Here is a 23640-nt window from a genome sequence, read left to right on the forward strand (position 1 = left end):
AATTAAGGTGACTCATTTATCAAATAAAAAAAGTACAAGATATAATAGTTTTTTTTTTTCTAGTTCCTCAGTTGCTTCATTATGCTTTATTTTTTATATTAATATTTTTTATTGTGAATTTTGTATTATAACTATAAAATGTTATTAGATGTGAAAAAGAAAATCTGTATATATTATTAATTATTTTATTTATAGTTTCTCTTTAAGTAATAAGATAAATGTTAACAGATTCAACTTTGTTGATTGAATATGATGACTGGATTGTTATAAACTACTCTTCAATCTCTACAAATAGAAAAAAAATTACACGAATATGCGAAATAAAAGTAATGTATTTACTATGAAAGGAAAATTAATTTAATCAAATTGTTTCAATATATCTATTGATGATTTATATGAAAAAAATTCTTAAACTTTAATGATTTTGAAAATTATTCTTACGAGCAAGTATTGTTCTTTCCAAATGAAAAGAGTGAGGTCTTTGAGAATTTAAGTTTGATCTTTTGAGACGTCAACTTATAAGAAGATACTCTTTTTGACATTGTTATTTATTTATAGATTTTTAGATTCCTAAATTAAAAACTTAGATAACCAAAAAGTTATAGTTGACTATGTTTAGTATTTGGCAACATTTTGAATCTTTGAGTCTGGTATACTATTATTCATTTAAGTTGCATAAAATAATTATTTAACATACAGAATACTAAAATATAAGACTATATCAATTAACGTTTTCTTAAAGTAAAAGATACATATAAAAAAATGAAATTGAAATAACAAAAATGTAATTTGAAAAATTTAAAGAAATTTGAAAATATGATTGAAATTATATTTATAAATATTGACCTTTTTATCGTGTGTTTGTCAATGTATATTGTCTTTTAAGTCACGAAACATCTTCCTTTCTAAGTCATAAATCATCTTCTTAAGTCAATCTTTATAAATTTTTTATCTTCTTTTTTAAGTCATAAATCATCTTCTTAAGTTTTTTAAGTGTCAATCTTTATAAATTTTTTATTTGGATAAGTAATTTAATCTTGTCTCGTGATTCTTCACATTCTAAACTTTGGTGAAGAGCTTGTATTTTTTTTTATTAAATGTGTGACATTAATGTTAGTTTTGATTTCTATTGCGTCATGAATAATTTTTTTATTTGCAATTTGAATCCAATGTTGGTAGTTGATTTTTGTCACTTTTTTACAATTTTCATAGTTTAGTACTTGAGTGACTTTGTGAAACAATTGAGAGAAAGACTAAACCCTAAACTCCGAACCAGTACTAAATGGACTTCATTCTAAGGTTACAACATTTGTAAGTAAGGACATAATGATATAGTCGTCGAAGTAAACTATTATTACGGTAGAAGTGATATGTTGAGGTTTGTGGAAGAACTTGTTGTAGATTGGTTTAGAAGTATCATAATTTATGTAGTATACACCTTCGTGATTTTGATCATTTGCAAACACAATTACTTTCTATGTTATCCTGTCCCTGGTCGGTATTAAGGAGGTCCGAGACTTAAAAACCCTTATTCGAATAAAACCTAGGACATGAGTAGACAAAGGTCGATGATGAACAACACAAGGAAACGAAGGTTAGGCGATCAATATATTCTCAAAACAAAATAATATCAATCCCAATATCTTGTTTAAAAAAGCAGAAATACAAAAACATGATTTTCTTTATTGTTTAAATGCAATAATAACGAAAAAAAAAAGGATTGAATCAACTATGAAAGAAGAAAAGTAGTTTTCATCCATGATCCTAGTCGGTTAAAAAAGAAAAATGAAGAAATTTTTGGATGAAGAAAAAAATTATCTATAAAAGAAAAAATTGAAGAAGGAAGTAGGGATCGAAAAATTATTTAGGCATGGAAAAAAATAAACTCTAAAATTCAGAAACATCAACACTTTCGTTAATGCTTGATTTCACTTACCATTGTTTAGTAGTGAAAATAAATTTGAGATAATAAATGTTAAGATATAAATAGAATATTTTTTTTTAGAATAATTCATGGCAACCTTTTTAATGATAAATATATACTTCTATCCATTGATAGAATTAAGTGGAAAAAGAACAAATATGAGAATGATAAGTAAAACAACTTGTACTTTAATAAAAAATTATAGATTTTTATTTTCTATAAAAGAACCCTAGCATTAGTGTGGTGAGCAGAGCAAAATGCATAGAAGAAGAATTTGCACTATTTGATTTTATCAGAAATGATTTTAAATAATTTACCATTTAATTCAATTTTTTAAATTTGAGTTATTTAAAAAATATTAATAAATATTTAAAACTTCAAAAATTGATTTTCTTTCTCGTAACAAAAACAAAGGATAACATGGAACCCTCTATACATTTCACCAAACCAGTTGCAGGTGTAATAATATCACAACCGTTTATTATAATATATAAATATATCTAACGGTACCAGATCGTATTTCATCGGCGTGTCACACATTCTGGAGATTCTCCCTATGTTTAGAAGATCTGTTAAAATTAAGGGTGGTGTGAAGTGTGTGTTCTTCGCGCACCGCGTAACAACAATTTATCAAACAGCGTCGTAGAAGGTAAAGGTTTTTCAGTAGTTCGTTTCTTAAATCCGGTATCGTTGTTTTTTTCAATCGCTCATATTTCTTTCGAATCGGATTTGATTCGCAATTTTCGATTCAAATAATGGCAACTCCAAGTCGATTTTAGCTGGTTATTGAGAGATTGCTCTGTGTATTTCTTACGCTTCTGTGTTGAACTAAATTAACAATTTCTAGTCAATTGATCGGGTTTCACTTCCTGAATCGGGCTCAGACTTTAGCATTGGTGTTTGTGTGAATTGCGAGAGTGTCCGTAGCTGAATGTTGGATTTCAATTCTCTATCTTAGCGTTTAAAGAGTATTTTAGCAGAACTGCATAGGCCACTACCCTAAATCGTCGCTATTAATTTGTTTGAATTGCAATTATCTATTAGTGAATGAATTGTGCGTTATATGATATGATGTTATATGTTTTGATCCCTTTATTCTGTTAAATTTTTAGAAGCAGAATGGGGTTTTGGTGCAGTATGGAAACTCTTCATCCAATTTATGAGAAGATTGTTAGTGTTCGATTTCTGAGCTTGCAATTACATTGGGTTGTTGTTGTTTTCAAATTACTGCAGTTTGGACCTCAAAACCAACTCTTGGTTTGATTGTCGGCTTGTCAATTGGTCAAATATATGCTCTCCAACTATGGATAACATGAAGAAAGAAGAACCTCAAGATGGGAAGCAAGATCAACTTGCTGAATCACTCGATGATCTATTCTGTAGCATTTCCACCATGATCAAATCCGAGCTTCAGGTGAAACTCCAAATTCTTTCTTCCTTCCCTCTGACATCCTATTTTTCATATGTTCTCAATGAAACACTTGGTGAATTGAAATGTATCGTTGTTTGAAAAGTTTATTGTGATTTTTATTTACTTGTTTCGTTATAGTGTGATGAGATTTTATGTTAGGGGACAAATAATCACCTAGAGCTGTTGGAGAAGATGAATGTAAGGGTGGGAGAAGAGTACAAAGGGTTTGGTGACTTGGCTTCAGGGTTGAGGGTTTTTGTGGAGCAGTTGAAATGCAAGAGTGGTAACTTCAATGAATATGTTGAGCAGATTGATAACATAGAGAAGCAGGTGACTGAGTTTGAAGCTGTGGTGTCTATGCTTGACAAGTATGTCGCTTTGTTGGAATCAAAAGTGCAATCTGTGTACCTACCCAAAGTCCATCTTCCTAATCAACAATAATGTAAAACTTTTACTTTTCGTTATTAACATTTAAATTGTTTCCTAGTCTCAAGTGAATGAATTGCTAGATTTACAATCTTGTAGATTTCATATGTTCACCTTTGTCAAAACAAAATGTTTTGAAAGGCCTACCATGATTTATGTATTCAATAATCTTTCTCTTTCTTAAACTCATTCAAAGATCCGAACACTAGCATCCAACAGAATATATAATTAAATACATCAAGAAAATCATGTTTAAATATCAATCTTACTTTCCATATGTAAACACAAGACCAACATTGTACAATGGTTAATTAAAGCATGTATTGCAATCTTTCATCTTTTTTGTTCCTCCACTAGTGATCATCCTTGCAAAAATAGTTATAAACTCTTAGATGATGAATAAACTAACATATGTAGATTGACAAAAACAAAATTCACATCACATTATTAAATCTCTTAGATTATAATGAACTCACCAATATTTGTAAACTTTTGATTCAAAACTTTGTTGTGAACTTTTGTGATGTAAGGTTGATCCCATTTTGAACCTTTGTTTTTTCTTATAGAAAAGCTACTAAATTTTATAATGAAATTATAGCTCAAAATCAATTTTAAGGCTAAGTAAATTTAGGTAGATGTATGAAAGACGAATGAAATTGTGGGAAATGAAATTTATGTAATTCTTATAGTGGTCTAAGTTGTGTTAGAATCACAATCATTTCAGTAACTTCCACATTGGGGGGTGCAGGAAGCAATTTCCTATACACATTCCTGTATAGGTGTTATCCATTTTTAAAAAATTATCTTCTATTATTCATCCTCCTACTTTCATTGAAAAAAACTTATGATTTTTTTATATCCACGGTTAGATACTTGCAGATATTTTTATTTTTACCTTCTAATGTTTAATAAAATTATTCGAAAACAATTCTTTAAAATATAAACTTAGATAAAAATAATAATTTTAAAATATAATTCAAATGAAATTACATAAGAAAATATTGATATAGGTAGATTTGGTTTCTTTAAAAGATAAATTTAAACAAGCTGCACCATGAAAACAATCCTTTTAAAAACAACTTCAATTTCTTTAGTTTAAATTAAAAATATATAAATTATATTCTAAACAATTCATCGATATTTCACCAATAACTTTATTTTGATTATTTAATTTATTTTTAATATATTTCAATAAAATTTATTAACAACAATAATAGCAGTGAGCATGTAGTAAGTATCTGTGGGTAGGGTTGAATCCGAGCCGAGAGCCACCCTCTCAAGAAAAGAAGTGTGAATTGTAGCCATGAATATGGAAGTTTTTGTCAGCTTTTTGCTTTTGTATTGCAGAAAAGTCTTGTCCCTCAGCTCAAGTTTAGGTGACTATACTAATAAAGCAGATTTGGAAAATACTAGGAATATGGAGAGAACTTACACGTGAATCACCATTTTTCACTGACTTCTTGTCATCTTTTTCTCATTGCTGTCTATAAATCTCTTGCCCTCGCTACTTTTCACTTCATATTTCCTTCTTACATTCTTCACATTTGATATCCCAAAACATTTCAACAAAAGTTAGAGCTCATCACCATGTTTAGTAGCAGACTCTATCACTTTTGTGTGGCAACCATTTTATGCATCTTTTTATCTCATGCAAGTTTCCATGCAGAGATGTGTGCGGAGATAGAGAAGCAAGCTCTTCTCAAGTTGAAGGAAGGTTTTGTTCATGAAACGGAGCTTCTATCCTCCTGGAACGGTGATGATTGTTGCAAATGGAAAGGAGTTTCATGCAATAATTTAACAGGTCATGTAACCTCACTTCATCTCACATTTTCAAATTTTACAAAAGTTGAAGATTTAAACTATCTTGTGGACACAATGCCAGTGATGGAATTTTTCAGTGGCCCTAGAGCATTGGGAGGTAGGATAGATTCTTCAATATGTGAACTGCAGCATCTCAGTTTCTTAGATCTCAGTCATAATGACTTAGTGGGAGAGATCCCAAAATGCATTGGTTCACTTGGTCAATTGACACATCTAAAACTTGCATGGAATGGTCTTAATTCCGTTTCAGATGCTTTGTCAAATCTTTCCAATTTGCAATATCTTGACCTTGAGAAAAATGATTTTGTTGCAAGTGACCTTAATTGGCTTTCTCACCTTTCTACTTTGAGATACCTTGATCTTTCAAATAACAATCTTGGTGCAGTTATTGATTGGCCATCATCAATAAGTAAAATCCCTTTTCTATCTGAACTCTATTTAAATGATTGTAGACTCCCTCAAGTCAATCCTAAATCAATCTCCCACATCAATTCTTCCACTTTCCTCCAAATCCTCAGTCTATCAGGAAATAATTTTGACTCTTCAATTCTGTCATGGGTGTTGAATGTTAGCAAAGTCCTCACAGTTCTTGATCTCTCACATAATGAACTTGATGGTAGCATAATAATGTCCTTTAACTCTTTGTGTCAACTTAAGAAGTTGTACCTGGGTTCCAATAAATTGTCTGATCAACTCAGTGATTACTTACCAGAATTTTGTTCTGCAAAAGATTTAGAGGTGTTGAATCTCGACCACAACTCATTTGTTAATGGGTCACTTCCTGATTTTTCAATGTTTTCATCCTTGGAAAGACTATCACTTCAAAATACCAGTATTGTTGGGCCATTATCATTTGGTCACTTGCCTCGTCTTAAAGCTTTGGATCTTAGTTTAAACTATTTGAGTGGATCATTGCCTGTATTCGAGGTTACTAAATTTTCCTCATTGCATTTTTTGGATCTTTCACACAACAAATTGAGTGGGACACTTCCATATACTATTGGACAACTTTCTAATCTCTGGTTTTTGTCCATCTCCTCAAATGAGTTGAATGGGAACATTAGTGAAGAGCATTTATTGAAACTATCTGGATTGAAGATACTTGATGTGAGTCAAAATTCTCTTTCATTTAACTTGAATTCAGATTGGGTTCCACCTTTCCAACTGGTGGGATTGTATGCATCATCCTGCATTTTGGGGCCTCAATTTCCAATGTGGCTTAAACAGCAAAGGAAACTTCAGGTTCTGCAAATCTCTAATACCCACATTATGGATGTATTTCCTGAATGGTTTGGGGACATATCATCAAGTTTGTTATACATAAATGTTTCCCGTAATAAACTTAGTGGAGTCTTACCAAAATCATTATCTGGTATTAAAACAGGGATTCTGAGTACATGGGATTTTAGTTTCAACAATTTGTCTGGCCCATTGCCTCCTTTTCCTCCAAAAGTATATGAACTCTTTCTCTCAAATAATATGTTCAGAGGGTTTGTATCCTCCTTTTGTGAAACATCCCCACTGTCTGTAACTTATCTTGACCTCTCTAGTAACGCACTCACAGGCCCCCTTCCAAATTGTTGGCAGAAATTTCAAAATTTGGAGGTTCTGAATTTGGCAAATAACAGTTTATCAGGGAGAGTGCCAGAGTCATTGGGCAATTTACAAAGGATTTCGGCAATGCATCTAAATAGCAATAACTTCTCCGGTGAGATTCCATCTCTGACTCTTTGTAAAAGTAGCTTAAGATTCGTTGATTTTGGGGATAATAATCTTGAAGAAACATTGAAAACATTGTTAGAGTTGGATCATTTGGTTGTATTACGTCTACGAGGTAACAGGATCCGAGGAAGCATACCCACCAGTCTATGTAATATATTATCTCTTCAAGTATTGGATCTCTCATCAAACAACATTACAGGGGAAATACCACAATGCATCGGTGACATAAGTGCTATGTCAGATAATGGATTTGAAGATGAAACCATTTTCTATGGAACGTCTGCACCTTTAATATTTCATGACAGTGGAATTGGGTTTTTTAGTGATAAATTATCATTGACATGGAAAGGAAGAAACTCTGAATTTCGGAGATTTTTTGGATTTTTAAAAGCCATTGATATTTCTAATAACCATTTAACAGGAGAGATACCGCAAAGTATAACATCACTAGTGGGTTTATTCTTCTTAAATCTTTCAAGAAATAATCTTACAGCATTCATTCCCGACAGCTTTGGTCGTTTGGTGAACTTGGAATCACTTGACTTGTCAAGAAACCATCTTCATGGTAGAATTCCATCAAGCTTTTCACAATTGCATTTTCTCATGGTCTTGAACTTGTCTTTCAACAACTTAACAGGATTGGTTCCTGTAGGCCCCCAACTAGACACCTTTGATAACTCTTCGTATGTTGAGAACATCGGGCTTTGTGGCTTGCCACTCGAAAACCAATGCCCAGGAGATGTGATTCCACCAAGAGGAAGAGTTGAAAAAAATGAGGATAAAGTCTTAAGCTTTGAGTTTTATCTCAGTCTGGGGTTGGGATTTTGTGTTGGATTTTGTAGTGTTTGTGGAACTTTAATCGTAAAAAGTTCATGGAGACGTGCTTATTTTCAGTTGTTCATCACCGTAAGCGATTGGATGTATGTGATTGTTGTTGTCTTTATAGCCAGAATGAAAAGAAGATTCCGAATTTGACTCCAAAAGGTAAAGATTTTGGCATCTCTTTGTTATAATACCATATCCTTTTTTAATTCTTGTAGTACACGATGAAATTTGTTGAAAAGCTTGAAATCTGGTAGTAAACTTGCACCCTTTGAGTAATGCTTGTTTATAATTTGAAATGATTGAGATTCCATTTTTTTAATATTTGGTAGGGAAAGCATGGTGAGAGGGATATGAAGCAATGTTTTGGTTGATTTTCAAGGAAGACATAAATTCCATTTCAACTTCACAGGAATCACAAATAAGTTTCTAGTTGTGCCTAATCTCCCAAACTGTTTCATCGTTAAGACATTATGAGTGTGTCTCTCTCTATATAGTTTATGTGGTATTATTATATTTTAAATGTGCTATTGGGTATGTGTATTTCTATTTTTATTATATTAAAATTTAATTTTATAATTTTATAGTTTATTATTTTTATAAATAATTAATTTTAAAAAGTAGGATATTTCAATATATATAATTTTGTAAAAATAGTATTAAAAATTTATATAGCTATTATTTTAAATAAAAAAATAATTATTTTAAAATAAAGAAAAGCTATTCAATATTATTAATTTTATTAAACAAATAAATAAAAAGTTCATGGAGACGTGCTTAATTTTGTCTACATGGCAAGGAATTTCTTTGGCCAATGAAAACACCTTATGTAAAATAAACTGCGATCTTTAAACAAGCAACAATTATATGTTTTTGGATTCAATGACCATATATTTTAATTTAGAACTTGTATAAATTACTCGAATATACATCAATCTATCAATCTACCAGCCAAAACTAAATGTTATATATATATATATATATATATATATATATATCTTTGTTAATTTTAAAAACCTGCTTAGATAATTAAAATTTATATTTTTAATTAAAATGACTTAATTATATCTTTATTTCCATAAATTAATGAAATTCAACTTTGGTTCTTATAAAAAAATTATTTGTTTTTATCCCTCAAAGGTTGGAATTCTACTTTGCCGTACAATGTAGAAATGAGGTATAAAAGGTATATTTCTTGGTATCATTTGGTTGCCTAGATTTAACTGATCTTCGATTTGATTAGGTTATCAAATAAAAAATAGAAAAAAAAACATTTGATCATATTTATTGATAATGCATAGATGAATTTTGTCATAATTAGATATACCGTATATATAACACTCATATTTTGATATGATGACAATTTTTTTTTTATCAGCTTGATATGATGATAATAAATAAGATAAAAAAAAATTATGTTTATCCAAAATCATTTAGTATGGAACAAGTATGAGACTTGATTAAATAAGCATAATCATAACAAGTATTGATTAGGTGAAATATGAATTCAAATTTCTACACACAAATTTGTTGATTGGACGATATTTTTTAAGCCAAAATGGCACAAGTAAAGTCTAGACGATGTCTCACAAGTGTTGGATGTATTTCTAATTTTAGACACATATTTATGAAGATTGTATATATTTAGTATAAATATCAGACGAAAGTGTTGCAAGAAGCAAGAATCGTTAAAATTGAGTACAAAAGATCATATATGAGTCTTACATATGAGTCTTGTACTTGTACTGTATAGAAAAAGTGGGGATAGTACCTATAATTGTTGATGTGTCAATTGTTTCTTCGTTCTTCGTTCCAAGTCTTCTCCTTAAATTGTTGATGCTCGGTCAGGGTTGACCCTCCGACGATCAAGTAAGTACTATGTGTTAAGAGTATATAGTGAAAAACTAATTAAAATGTACCTTACACCTCTGTGGAAGGTTTATTTATAGTGTTTAATTATGGGCCTATGCTGTGATGGAATCAAATCTGTCAAATATCAGTGTTGCCTGATTTCTAGCAATATTCCCTGATTTATAGGGAGGTATATTTTGATAATATCTTTAATAAATCAATATCTTCCACTAAATCAGTGTTTGCTGACTTTTCGAGAATATCATCCGGATTTGGTGGAACATGATCTCGATTCATATGGAATTTCCATAATTGTCATTGATGTCATTTATTAAGCATCTTAAATGTACCCTGATGCAGTCAGTTGGTCACTGAGGTCGAGTGACTGGCTCGATCGGTACCAACCGAGACACTTGTCCCCTGGCTTGAGGAATGATTATTTTTGAAGAGTCAAGATATGACTTTTGGATGCTCGAGGTGAGACGTGACTAGGACCCATTAAATGCAGCACTGTCAGAGACGTGAAGTGCGTCTTTTCAACACGTCGTTTGAGCGTGCACTGTTTGATCAAAGAGATCTAACGGTGGTGAAGTCATGTCATTTCGAATGTCGAGTATTGTGTGCCCTTGGATGAAAAGCAATCTAACGGTGCCGAGAGGCGAGCGTCTCACTCTCTTTCTTCATTGCTTCTTTATAAATAGAAACGTTTGGTGAACTTGCAATGTTTACTGTCACTTTCACGATGATTGAGTTATCAAGAGTTTGTCCAAGTGTCGAGTCTTTGTTCAACTTTCTTCCTTTCGCACTTTCATTCAAAAAGGTTAGTAATGTCTTTTCTCGCTGGGTCTGCTAGTATTGTTTCAAGTTCTTCTTCGTCTTCCGAGTGTACTCACTCCGCATCTGGCGGTTTGAGAGATGTAAGCGGTTCAGATCAGGTGGTCAACCTTGATAGCTGACCGTCTGATGGTCCGAACTATGAGTGAGTTAACCCACACGTTTTGGACATCCCTACTTGTTGTAGGGATCCTAATGCTTTAGACGGGTTTTTTTTTGTCTAAAGTGTCGATTTTGAAGCTCGACTCCCCCTCGAACGTGGTTGCAGCTGATAGTTGTAATCACACCGATCAGGTCTGTCATGGTCGGGAAAACGCCCCACAAGATTTCTTCTTTGTATATGTTTGTCTTTTTAATGATTTGCATGTCACGCTACCTTTTGATTCAAAGAAGAAACTTGGATTTTTTCTTGATCATCTGTAGCCGCTTCCTCCAGACCATCTACAAAAGTGCCTAATCTTCATAATTTGCATCAGACTCGTTCTACACCTTTATCTTATTACACTTGATGATTCTAAGGTGTTTTCTTTGCTTGAACTCTCGTAGATGTGTTGTTAAACCATTTACTATGTGTAACCTCTAGACTGTTTAGTCAGACCTTCTATCTAGTGAAATATTAGACCATTTACTGTGTATAAAAATAAAAGATTAGGATAAATAACAATTTAGACCTAAATAAACTCAATTAGATTAATCTTAGTTAAAACACCAAATTTATTCATAATTAGACTCATAAAAATTTATGATTAAAGTTTGAAAGTATGAGTTAAATTATGCTCATGATAAGATAAATGTTATCATGTTCATCGAAAATGATGACTCAATTGTTAAAAACTCCTTATAGAAAAAGAAATACACGAATAAGCAAAATAAAAGTAATATATTTATTATGAAAGAAAAATTAATTTAATCAAATTGTTTCAGCATTCTATTGATGATTTATCTATTGATTATTCTTATGGTCAAGTATTGTTCTTTCCGGTCGAAAAGAGTGAGATCTTTGAGAATTTAAGTTTGATATTTTGAAACGTGAACACTTATAAGAAGATACTCTTTTTAACATTAGTATGTATTTATAGATATTTAGATTCCTAAATTAAAAACTTAGCATAACCAAAAAATTATATATGTTTAGTATTTGAAAACAGTTTTGAATCTTTGAGTTTGGTACCGGTTTGGTTAAGATACTATTATTCATTTAAGTTTCATAATATAATTCACTACAAGGAAAATTACATTTAGCTGAAAAAAAAAGTGATGGTGTCATTTGTGGACACTAAATAGTGTCAGCTTAACCTTCACAATTAAAGAAAATAAAATAAAGTGTGGGAAAGTGTGGGTTATCCTCACACAAACTTAAAAAAAAATAAAAAAATTAATAATAATAAAATTGAAGGTTAAGCCACGCTATACCTACTTAAATTTGAAGTTTAAGTCCACACTATCTCCATTTTAATTTTTGAAGGTTTAGCCCTATGCATTTTAAAATTAAATTTAAATAAACAATTTGTGAAAATCAAAGTACGCAACAAACGGTTCCATTTTTGAGGGCGTAAACTCATTTTGAATTTGAGCTTCAACATTTGAGCAACTGAGTAGTGGACGTGACTGAGAGCATTTGAGTGAATGAGAGCATTTGAGCAATGGAGCGTAATTGAGCAGTGGAGCATTTGAGCGAGAGTAGTGAAACGTGACCGTGAACGTGATTGAGCAGTGGACCGTGAGCATTTGAGCGAGAGCGATTGAGCGATTGTACTCATAGTGAGTTTTCCTTCTCCTTTCTTAATCTTTCGCACTAACCCTAGCTTCTTGATTTCAGATTGTGTCTACTTATACAATCCAGTGATGTAGTGATTGTTGCTAGAAGTCTGAGGACAAATACCTGACATCAGAGGGCCAAGATAGCAGGTTAGTGCTGAATTTTATTCTGTGTTTGATGTTGATCATATTTTTTTAGACTAAAATGTAAAATAGAAAATGGCTTGTGAGTATTTAATTACATGAGGGTATATGAATAAGATTAGGTTAGCTTTCACAAATGTCCACAGCTTCCAACCCATATCCACTAGGATACTGAGGAGCCACTTGCTTCTCATTCTCATAACCCTGCTCTCCACTGTATCCTTCACCAAACCCACTTCCAACACCAGACTCAACATAGTAATCATCTTCATGGTCACTTTCCTCGGTCTCATTGTCTTCATCTTCATGCTTGTTGTCTTCAACTTTCCTTGGCTTCTGTAAAAGCATATTCTTCATGATGGAAAATAAAATAGAAGAAAGAGTAGAAAAAAAAAAGGAACAGAAAGTTCAGAGAAATTTTATTTTTCTTTTTCTTTTTTTATTTCACAAAAATTAATGCAATATACTTCCTAATTTATCTTTCACTATACCTGAAATATAAAGTAGAATAGGAGGAAAGGTAGGTATATAATGAGTTCTCTTCTTTGTATAAAAAAAATTAACAGCACGTTTTCTATTTTTTTTGTTCTTCTCGTTTTTCTTTCCTCTTATTTATATATTGAAAAAATAACTATAGAGAATGAATCAACAAGTAATATTCTTGTTCAGTAAATAATCACCCTTTAGAGCACAATGTTTGTAATGTTATTGTAAGGCCACGTCACCAAGATCAGGGCAACTATTTAAGCATGCATGTCTCTCAACAATTTCACTACTGTCAGTTTGTTATTGCAATTCATGATTTGTTACGAAATTTAATATACTAAAGCTATGACTCTTTAATCACGAGTTCAGTTATATTATGCTAAAGAAGATGAAAAATATATATTTTATGATCATTATATCAAAATATTTTTATTTGATCTGATATTAGAAAATTTATTTCAAGCAACTCAAAGAGGCAACTAGCTCCAATGAGCTACATGCTTGAGATTTTGTTCAGTGGAGGAGTTTGAAAATTATGAGGTTCCTTTTTTTTCTTGTTTTCTTTTATCCATCTCTTAAGTCTATCTTTTGTATCAAAGTTTGACTATGTTTGGTAAAAGAATTTGATGCATGCAACAAGTGCAAGTGCATGGTTATTGTACAAGTAACACATGGTTGTTGATCAGGTCTAACTTTAGTTTTTAGAGGAATGCATAAATACATAAGGACTTCAACTCCTTCAATGAATTTTTTATATCTTGTTTATACTTACAGGTTAGCAGGTGCAAATTTGAAGTGACTGTCGAGTCTCTTAAACACATAAGGACTTCAACTCCTTCAAAAATCACTTATAAGATTCCTCCAGTGGTAAGCCCTTCAGGTCAATTTTGTAGTTTTTCTATTGAGATAAGTATTTAGGTTTTGTTTATTCCATCTAATATATTATTGAAGCAAACACACAAATCTTGTGGCTTCACAAGACCCTCCAATTAAAAAAAACCGGATTACAACCAATTTATTACCAATATTTTGAGTTGAAAATCACTTTACAAGTCAAAACTGATTTCACACCATTGTGACATGGTATGATAGTTTTGTTTGATAATTCTTATATATCATTACTCATAGAGCAGTGTTATATTGGCTAATAGTTTCATCAATACTATATACATATATTCCATGCAGAAAAATGGATCGAAGTTGGATGTATGAATGACTTGATCCTTCAAGGAGACTTAGCAAACCATTCATTATTGGAGTGAGTGAATTTGTTTCAAAGGCAATGGATCAAACTTTTTTTACTTTGGAATGAGGGATAAGGTGTCCTTGCATAAAGTGTGTCTGTGAGAAAATTCTTCCACCATCTCATGTGAGGGCTCATTTGCTACAATATGGTTTTAAGCCTAACTACACAATATGGGTTTAACATGGAGAAGAGATGTCAAGTGAGGACAATGTTAGTTATGCATCCAATGGCCATGGAAGAATGAAACCTTTCTCTTGATCAAAACCTCTTACAACAAATCTTGCTTTATTCCTTGTACTCTCAACCAGGGATCCCTTCTTTTCTCTTAAAGATCCACTTGCAACTAATGACTCATTTTCCTTTTGGTAACTTCACCAATTCCCATGTTTCGTTTTTGAGAAGACTCTCAACTTCTTCTTGCATAGCAGCAATCCACTTTGTTGAGTCGTCACTAGAGATAGCTTCAAAGTAATTCTTGGGTTCACCTTCTTCACCCATCTCTTGTGCAAGAGTTAAAAAATAAGCAATGTTGGTAGATTCTGCAATTAATCTTTGAGTTGGTTTTCTTGGTCTCTGTTGTGGAAGTTCTTGAGCCACAGACCATGACTGTGGTAACCCTCGTCGTTTAGGTGGACATTGCTCATGTGGACTCAAATGTTCATTTGTACCATCAATAGCAGTGACTTGATCACCTTGAGTACTGGAGGAATTGGGAACGTCTTCCTCATGAGCGGGTGTTTTAATCTCAAACTCCACCTTCTCTCAAGCATCTTCCTGGTCACCTGTATCAATTGAGGAAATGACAGTATCTTTTACAGAAGAAAGCATAACATTTTCATTAAAGGTCTCATTCCGACTGTGAATTACTTTATGAGATTCTGGGTCATATAAACGATAGCCTTTAACCCCTGAGCCATAACCCAAGAAAATGCACTTCTTAGCACGAGGTTCTAATTTTCCCTCGTTTACATGAGAATAAGCAGGGCAACCAAATATTTTAAGATTAGAATAATCAACAGGGTTACCTAACCAAACTTCTTCTAGAATGTTGCAATCAATTGATCTGTTAGGAGAACGATTTATCAGATAACATGTCGTTGAATTCGCTTCAGCCCAAAAAGATTTGTTCAAACCAGAATGGGAGAGCATGCAACAAACTCTCTCTAGGATAGTTCTATTCATTCTTTCTGCAACCCCGTTTTGTTGTGGAGTCTCTGGGATGGTGAGGTGTCTGGAAATGTCTTCTTTCTTGCAGAAGTCATTAAATTCATTCGAACAGAACTCAAGGCCATTGTCTGCCCTTAGCCTTTTTATCTTCTTGCCAGTCTAATTCTCAATCAATAATTTTCACTCTTTAAAAGTGGAAAATGCTTCATTCTTATGTTTGAGAAAATACACCCACAGTTTTCGTGAGAAATCATCAATAATTGTTATCATATAACGACATTTACCTCTGGAAGGAACTTTTGACGGACCTCAAAGATCCGATTGAATATAATCCAAAGTACTTTTGGTTATGTGTATGGCTTTAGAAAAACTAACCTTTTTCTGCTTACCAAAAAGGCAATGTTCACAGAAATCAACCTTTCCAGTACAGTGGTTACCAAGGTGACCTTTCTTCTTGAGGATTAGAATTCCCTTCTCACTCATGTTGCCTAATCTCATATGCCACAACTTGGTGTTATCTTTGTTGGGTGAGGCAACAGCTGCAGAACCTGTAACTGTTGAACCCTGCAGCACATACAAACTATCACATCGAATTGCCTTTAGTAACACAAGAGCTCCTTTAGACACTTTTAAAACTCCACCTTCAGCTGAGTATCTACACCCATGAGATTCAAGGGTGCCTAAGGAAATGAGATTTCGTTTCAACTCAGGGACATATCTGACACCTGTTAAAGTTCTAACAATTCCATCATGTGTCTTGATTTTGATTGTTCCTTCACCAACAACTTTGCATTGAGCATAGTTTCCCATCAAAAAAAGACCATTATAATCTGGTTCATATGTGGTAAACCAATCTCTATAGTGAGGCATGTGAAAAGTACAACCAAAATCAAGAATCCATTCATTTTTATACCTTTGTTTAATGTTGGAAGCTACAAAACAATCCCCATCAGATTCAGTTTCAACAATACTAGCTTCGACAAATTTTTCTGGTTGTTTACCATTTCCCTTATCTTCTCTATCTTGCTTATTTTTCAATTTATAACATTCAGAGATCTCGTGTCCCTTTTTCTTGCAATAACGACAATATTTGGAGTTCTTGCCTCTAGATTTTGACCTAGATTTATACTTATTGTTCCTATCTTTCTCTTGGTTTCTCCCTCTAACTACTAATCCTTCACCAGAACTCTCATAATGAAAGTGAGTATCAAATTTTTCTTTGGCTAGTAAATTAGTCTTGACATCATCAAAGCTTAAGGTAAGATAATTACCGTATAACATAATTTCTTTGAATTGTCGATGTGAGGGTGGTAGAGAAACAATAAGTAGAACGACTTTATCCTCATCATCAATTTTAACATCCAAATTTTCCAAATCAATTATGATGGAATTAAATTCGTCAAGGTGAGATTGGATGGGAGTACCTTCAGACATTCGGAGTGTAAAGAGTCGCTCCTTTAACCGGAGTTTGTTTGCAAGACTTTTGGTCATGTATAGAGACTCCAATTTACTCCATATGCCTGTTGTAGTTTTCTCGTTGATGACCTCACGCAACACCTCACGGGACAAGCATAACTGGATTGCAGACAATGCCTTTTCATCCATCTCATCCCACTGCTCCTTCGTCATAGTGGTTGGTCTCATCATTTTACCTGTTAAAACTTTCTTTAAACCATTCTTGGTGAGAACAGCTAGCATCTGGACTCGCCAGATAGCAAAGCTGATTTTACCATCAAATTTCTCAATATCCAATTTTGACATTATTGAACAACAGATTTGGTTGAATTATCGAAAAGCTCTGATGCCAATTTGTAGGGATATCGTGTGCGGAAGCGTGATAATTTCAACCAAAAGATTATGTGAAATTAAAGTAACAAGGAAAAATGAGAATGATACCAGAAATTTTTAGGTGGAAAACCCCTTTGAATAGAGGTAAAAAACCATCGACGAGAGAGCCAAAACTTCCACTATAATGGTATTGGGAGTACAATGAATTCCTCTAAGGCTAATAGATAAATAGCCCCAAAACAAATTCTCTCTATATGGGTTATACACTTACACCCAAGAGAAGAAATAGAGAGTATAGGAAAAGAGAGAGAAAACAAATGTGTGTTGTTGTGTGTGTTACATTGCTAGAAGGAAGTCACTATATATAGTGGTTCTAGGAGACAACAATAATAAAGACAATTAATGGTAATTAACCTCCCTTTGATGACAATTAATTGTAGTAAGAAACCTTCATTTGATTACAATTAATTGTGGCAAGTAACCTCCCAATTATGCCAAAAAAACGAAAAGGTGAGTCATAACCCACAAACATAACGATGGTACGTTGGATAAGGTCGTCAAAATAAACTATTACTTTTTTTAATTCCAGAATTTTTTTTCTAAAATGTTTTTTCAGATTTTTGTTTTGCATTTTTTTCTTCAAAATGTATTTTTGGCATTTTGGATTTCATTTTCCAAATCTAAATTTTGACTTGTGATTTTTTTTGTTTTTGAACTTCAGATTTTCAAATCCAGGTGATTTAAAAAAAAATTTAATGATGATAGTGTGGGTTATGACTCACATTTTTTGTTTTCTTGGCATAATTGGGAGGTTACTTACCACAATTCATTGTTATCAAAGAGAGGTTACTTACCATTAATTGTTTTTATTATTGTTGTCTCCTAGAACCACTATATATAGTGGCTTCTTTCAATTAATGTAACACAACAAATAGAAACATAAACTTGTTTCCTCTATTTAAAGGAGTTTCCACCTAAAAATTCTGGTATCATTCTCTTTTTCTTGTTACTTTAATTCCTCACACTCTTTGGTTGAAATTATCATGCTTCCAGACACAATATCCCTACAAATAGGGTCTAGGAATATCTTGCTTGCTTACTATTTATCTGTCATCCATTCCATTTAAAAAATTATCTTCTACCATTGAAAAAATACTTGAAATTTTGTTTATATCACGCTTAGATACTTGCATATATCTTTATTTTTACCTTATAATTTTAAATAAAATTATTTGAAAACAATTCTTTAAAATATAAATTTGGATAAAAAATTAATTTTGAAATATAATTAAAATAAAATTACATAATAAAATATTGATATAGATAAATTTGGTTTCTTTAAAAGATAAATGTAAATAAGTTGCACCATGAAATATAAATTTTAAAAAATTAATCCTTTTAAAAACAACTTCAATTTCTTAAGTTTAAATAATATTAAATAATTCTTCAATACTTCATGGATACCTTCATTTTGATTACTTAATTTGTTTTAAAATATCTAAATAAAATTTATTAATAATGATAAACGGATATGGATTTTTGGTCAGCTATTGGTGTCGTATTGCAGAAAAGTCTTGCCCCGAGCAGCACATGTTTAGGTGACTGATTAAGTAGACTTGGAAAATACTAGGAATATAGGGAGAACTTACACAACACCCTAAAATCAAACATCTTCCAACTGTAACATAAATGAGCATTTTTCATGCATTTTTTCTCAGCTTCTTCTAATTGCTGTCTATAAATCTCTTGCCCTCACTACTTTCTCTTCATATCTACTTCTTACAATCTTCACAAAAGTTAGAGCTCATCACCATGTTTAGTAGCAGACTCTATCAGTTTTGTGTGGCCACCATTTTATGCATCTTTTTATCTCATGCAAGTTTCCATGCAGAGATGTGTGCGGAGACAGAGAAGCAAGCTCTTCTCAAGTTGAAGGAAGGTTTTGTTCATCAAACGGAGCTTCTATCCTCCTGGAACGGTGATGATTGTTGCAAATGGAAAGGAGTTTCATGCAATAATTTAACAGGTCATGTAACCTCACTTCATCTCACATTTTCAAATTTTACAAAAGTTGAAGATTTAAACTATCTTCTAGACACAATGCCAGTGATGGAATTTTTCAGTGGCACTACAGCATTGGGAGGTAGGATAGATTCTTCAATATGTGAACTGCAGCATCTCAGTTTCTTAGATCTCAGTCATAATGACTTAGTGGGAGAGATCCCAAAATGCATTGGTTCACTTGGTCAATTGACACATCTAAAACTTGCATGGAATGGTCTTAATTCCGTTTCAGATGCTTTGTCAAATCTTTCTAATTTGCAATATCTTGACCTTAGGAAAAATGATTTTGTTGCAAGTGACCTTAATTGGCTTTCTCACCTTTCTACTTTGAGATACCTTGATCTTTCAAATAACAATCTTGGTGCAGTTATTGATTGGCCATCATCAATAAGTAAAATCCCTTTTCTATCTGAACTCTATTTAAATGACTGTGGACTCCCTCAAGTCAATCCTAAATCAATCTCCCACGTCAATTCTTCCACTTTCCTCCAAATCCTCAGTCTATCAGGAAATAATTTTGACTCTTCAATTCTGTCATGGGTGTTGAATGTTAGCAAAGTCCTCACAGTTCTTGATCTCTCACATAATGAACTTGATGGTGGCATAATAAAGTCCTTTAACTCTTTGTGTCAACTGAAGAAGTTGTACCTGGGTTCCAACAAATTGTCTGATCTACTCAGTGATTACTTACCAGAATTTTGTTCTGCAAAAGATTTAGAGGTGTTGAATCTCGACCACAACCCATTTGGTAATGGGTCGCTTCCTGATTTTTCAATGTTTTCATCCTTGGAAAGACTATCACTTGAAAATACCAGTATTGTTGGGCCATTATCATTTGGTCACTTGCCTCGTCTTAAAGCTTTGGATCTTAGTTTAAACAATTTGAGTGGATCATTGCCTGTATTCGAGGTTACCAAATTTTCCTCATTGCATTTTTTGGATCTTTCACACAACAAATTGAGTGGGACACTTCCGTATACTATTGGACAACTTTCTAATCTCTGGTTTTTGTCCATCTCCTCAAATGAGTTTAATGGGAACATTAGTGAAGAGCATTTATTGAAACTATCTGGATTGAAGATATTTGATGTGAGTCAAAATTCTCTTTCATTTAACTTGAGTTCAGATTGGGTTCCACCTTTCCAATTGGTGGCATTGTATGCATCATCCTGCATTTTGGGGCCTCAATTTCCAATGTGGCTTAAACAGCAAAGGAAACTTCAGGTGCTGCAAATCTCTAATACCCACATTATGGATGTATTTCCTGAATGGTTTGGGGACATATCATCAAGTTTGTTATACATAAATGTTTCCCATAATAAACTTAGTGGAGTCTTACCAAAATCACTATCAGGTATTAAAACAGGGATTATGTGTACATGGGATTTTAGTTTCAACAATTTGTCTGGCCCATTACCTCCTTTTCCTCCAAAAGTATATAAACTCTTTCTCTCAAATAATATGTTCACGGGGTTTGAATCCTCCTTTTGTGAAACATCCCCACTGTTTGTAACTTATCTTGAACTCTATAGTAACGCACTCACGGGCCCCCTTCCAAATTGTTGGCAGAAATTTCAAAATTTGGAGATTCTGAATTTGGCAAATAACAGTTTATCAGGGACAGTGCCAGAGTCATTTGGCAATTTACAAAGTATTTTGTGGATGCAGCTAAATAGCAATAACTTCTCTGGTGAGATTCCGTCTCTGAGTCTTTGTAAAAGAATAAGATTCATTGATTTTGGGGATAATAATCTTGAAGGAACATTACAAACACTGTTAGAGTTGGATCATTTGGAAGTATTGCTTCTAGGAGGTAACAGGATCCGAGGAAGCATACCCACAAGTCTATGCAATATATTATCTCTTAAATTATTGGATTTCTCATCAAACAATATTACAGGGGAAATACCACAATGCATCGGTGACATAAATGAGATGTCATATGTGGAATTTGGAGTAGATTACACTTTCTTTGGAACGTCTGCACCTTTAATATTTCATGATAGTGGAATTGGGAAATTTTATGATCTTCCAATAATTTTTAAAAGCATTGATATTTCTGATAACCATTTAACAGGAGAGATACCGCAAAGTATAACATCACTAGTGGGTTTAATAGCCTTAAATCTTTCAAGAAATAATCTTACAGGATTCATTCCCGACAGCTTTGGTCGTTTGGTGAACTTGGAATCACTTGACTTGTCAAGAAACCATCTTCATGGTAGAATTCCATCAAGCTTTTCACAATTGCATTTTCTCACGGTCTTGAACTTGTCTTTCAACAACTTAACAGGATTGGTTCCTGTAGGCCCCCAACTAGACACCTTTGATAACTCTTCGTATGTTGAGAACATCGGGCTTTGTGGCTTGCCACTCGAAAACCAATGCCCAGGAGATGTGATTCCACCAAGAGGAAGAGTTGAAAAAAATGAGGATCAAGTCTTAAGCTTTGAGTTTTATCTCAGTCTGGGATTGGGATTTTGTGTTGGATTTTGGAGTGTTTGTGGAACTCTAATGGTAAAAAGTTCATGGAGACGTGCTTATTTTCAGTTGTTCATCACCGTAAGCGATTGGATGTATGCGACAGTTGTTATCTTTACAGCCAGAGTGAAAACAAGATTCCGAATTTAACACCTAAAGGTAAAGATTTTGGCATCTCTTATTCCTCCACCTCCATTCCTTCTTGCGCCACTCCCATATGTTTTTTATATTTCAAAACTATCATTTTTCAATATATCAGATTACATAATTTTGAAGTCTTTTTCTAGATCCAGAATTAGTTTTCGGATTATATAATCGGAAGCCTTTTTTGATTAGCTTCCGGATTACATAATTGGAAGTCTTTTCTATACATAAAATTAGCTTCCGGATTATGTATTCCAGAAGTCTTTTTTTCAGATGTGTGATTAGCTTCCTGATTACATAATTCATAGGCTTATTTCAAATGCAAAAAAAAGTTCCAGATTTTATAAATCTCAAGAACACTTCTGAATTATGTATGGAGGTGACAAAAAAAAAAGGAGAAAATGGTATTTTTACATTTAGTATGGGGTGACAAAAGAAGATTTGTTGATAAGCTTGAAATCTACTAGTAAACTTGCACTCAATGAGTAATGCTTGTTTATAATTTGAAATGATGAGATTCCATTTTTTTAATATTTGGTAGGGAAAGCATGGTGAGAGGGATATAAAGCAATGTTTGGGTTGATTTGAAGGAAGACATCCGAAGTATTGTACATTTTGAAGTGCAGTGTTCCGTCACGATTTTATGTTTAAAAGACGCATCAGATGATTAAAGAAGACAAATGTATATAAATTGTTTTTGAACTCTTTTCCTATGTGATATGAGACTATATTGTTCTGGTATGTTTGATAGTCCCACATAGTTTAAGAATCAAAGTCAATGATAATTTATATACACATTTCTTCTTAACTTCATTATGATGCTTTTTAAGGATAAAACCAGTACTCTCTGAACTTCAAAGTGGTCAACACCTCAGATGTGATGATTAATATCATTTCAACTTATTTGATATCGGAATAAAATGCATATTTTTTTATCATTATAATTTTTATAATATGTTTTCTTTGAAAGTGGTTATTATTTTAAAAAAAATACGAGTATAAAAAGAGATGATACTCAAAGAGAACAAGATGAAATATAAAGTCCATACTCATTAAATTGAAAAAAATGGTGATGAATATAAGTTTTTATATTAATAACTAAAATGAAAATAAATATTGTGAAACTCACATATGTTACATACTCTTATAATCGGTTTCATAAATAAAAAACTAATAAATTTATTTTATTATTAAAATATATTGTATATCGTTAAAAATAGTGTAGTGACATTTTATCTAATATGCTTTGAGAAAATAATATATCTTGTTGGTGGCATTCTTTTTTAAAAGGTATCAATATATATCACAGACACCGATACAACACAAACATGAACACAGAGATACATATAGTATAAACTCAAAAATGTAGGACACGAGGACACAAATCTATATATTATATAATTATGAATCATATAAATTAATAATAAAGATTTATGCGCACAAGTATGTTTTAGTTTTCTTTTTTTAGCAGAAAGATGTTTCTCATGACTGGTTCAAAAAGATTTATTCCTTATTTTTATAATCATAATAAAAATTTATACAATAAGTTTG

General features: G+C 32.4%; 3 protein-coding genes across 4 annotated transcripts; all 3 read left to right on the forward strand.

Annotated features, from left to right (window-relative positions):
- Positions 1-2389: 2389 nt before the first annotated feature.
- BLOS2 (biogenesis of lysosome organelles complex 1 subunit-like protein) lies at positions 2390-3950 on the forward strand. Of its 2 annotated transcripts, none has more exons than XM_068645863.2 (3): positions 2390-2573; positions 3158-3338; positions 3495-3950. In XM_068645863.2, the coding sequence occupies exons 2-3, from the start codon at positions 3228-3230 to the stop codon at positions 3774-3776; spliced, it is 393 nt and encodes a 130-aa protein (XP_068501964.1). In that variant the 5' UTR covers positions 2390-2573; positions 3158-3227; the 3' UTR covers positions 3777-3950. The 2 variants fall into 2 exon arrangements, with proteins under 2 accessions (XP_068501964.1, XP_068501965.1); XM_068645864.2 differs by having other exon boundaries at positions 2443-2573; positions 3037-3338.
- Positions 3951-4983: 1033 nt separating this feature from the next.
- On the forward strand, positions 4984-8661 carry LOC137837040 (receptor-like protein EIX2). The gene is made up of 2 exons (XM_068645865.2): positions 4984-8288; positions 8459-8661. The coding sequence occupies exon 1, from the start codon at positions 5349-5351 to the stop codon at positions 8277-8279; it is 2931 nt and encodes a 976-aa protein (XP_068501966.1). The 5' UTR covers positions 4984-5348; the 3' UTR covers positions 8280-8288; positions 8459-8661.
- Positions 8662-19092: 10431 nt separating this feature from the next.
- On the forward strand, positions 19093-22903 carry LOC137837041 (receptor-like protein EIX2). The gene is made up of 2 exons (XM_068645867.2): positions 19093-22104; positions 22631-22903. The coding sequence occupies exon 1, from the start codon at positions 19213-19215 to the stop codon at positions 22093-22095; it is 2883 nt and encodes a 960-aa protein (XP_068501968.1). The 5' UTR covers positions 19093-19212; the 3' UTR covers positions 22096-22104; positions 22631-22903.
- The last annotated feature ends 737 nt before the right edge of the window (positions 22904-23640 follow it).

Source organism: Phaseolus vulgaris, chromosome 4, assembly GCF_051622355.1.
Source record: "Phaseolus vulgaris cultivar YP4 chromosome 4, ASM5162235v1, whole genome shotgun sequence".
Classification (NCBI taxonomy): domain Eukaryota; kingdom Viridiplantae; phylum Streptophyta; class Magnoliopsida; order Fabales; family Fabaceae; genus Phaseolus; species Phaseolus vulgaris.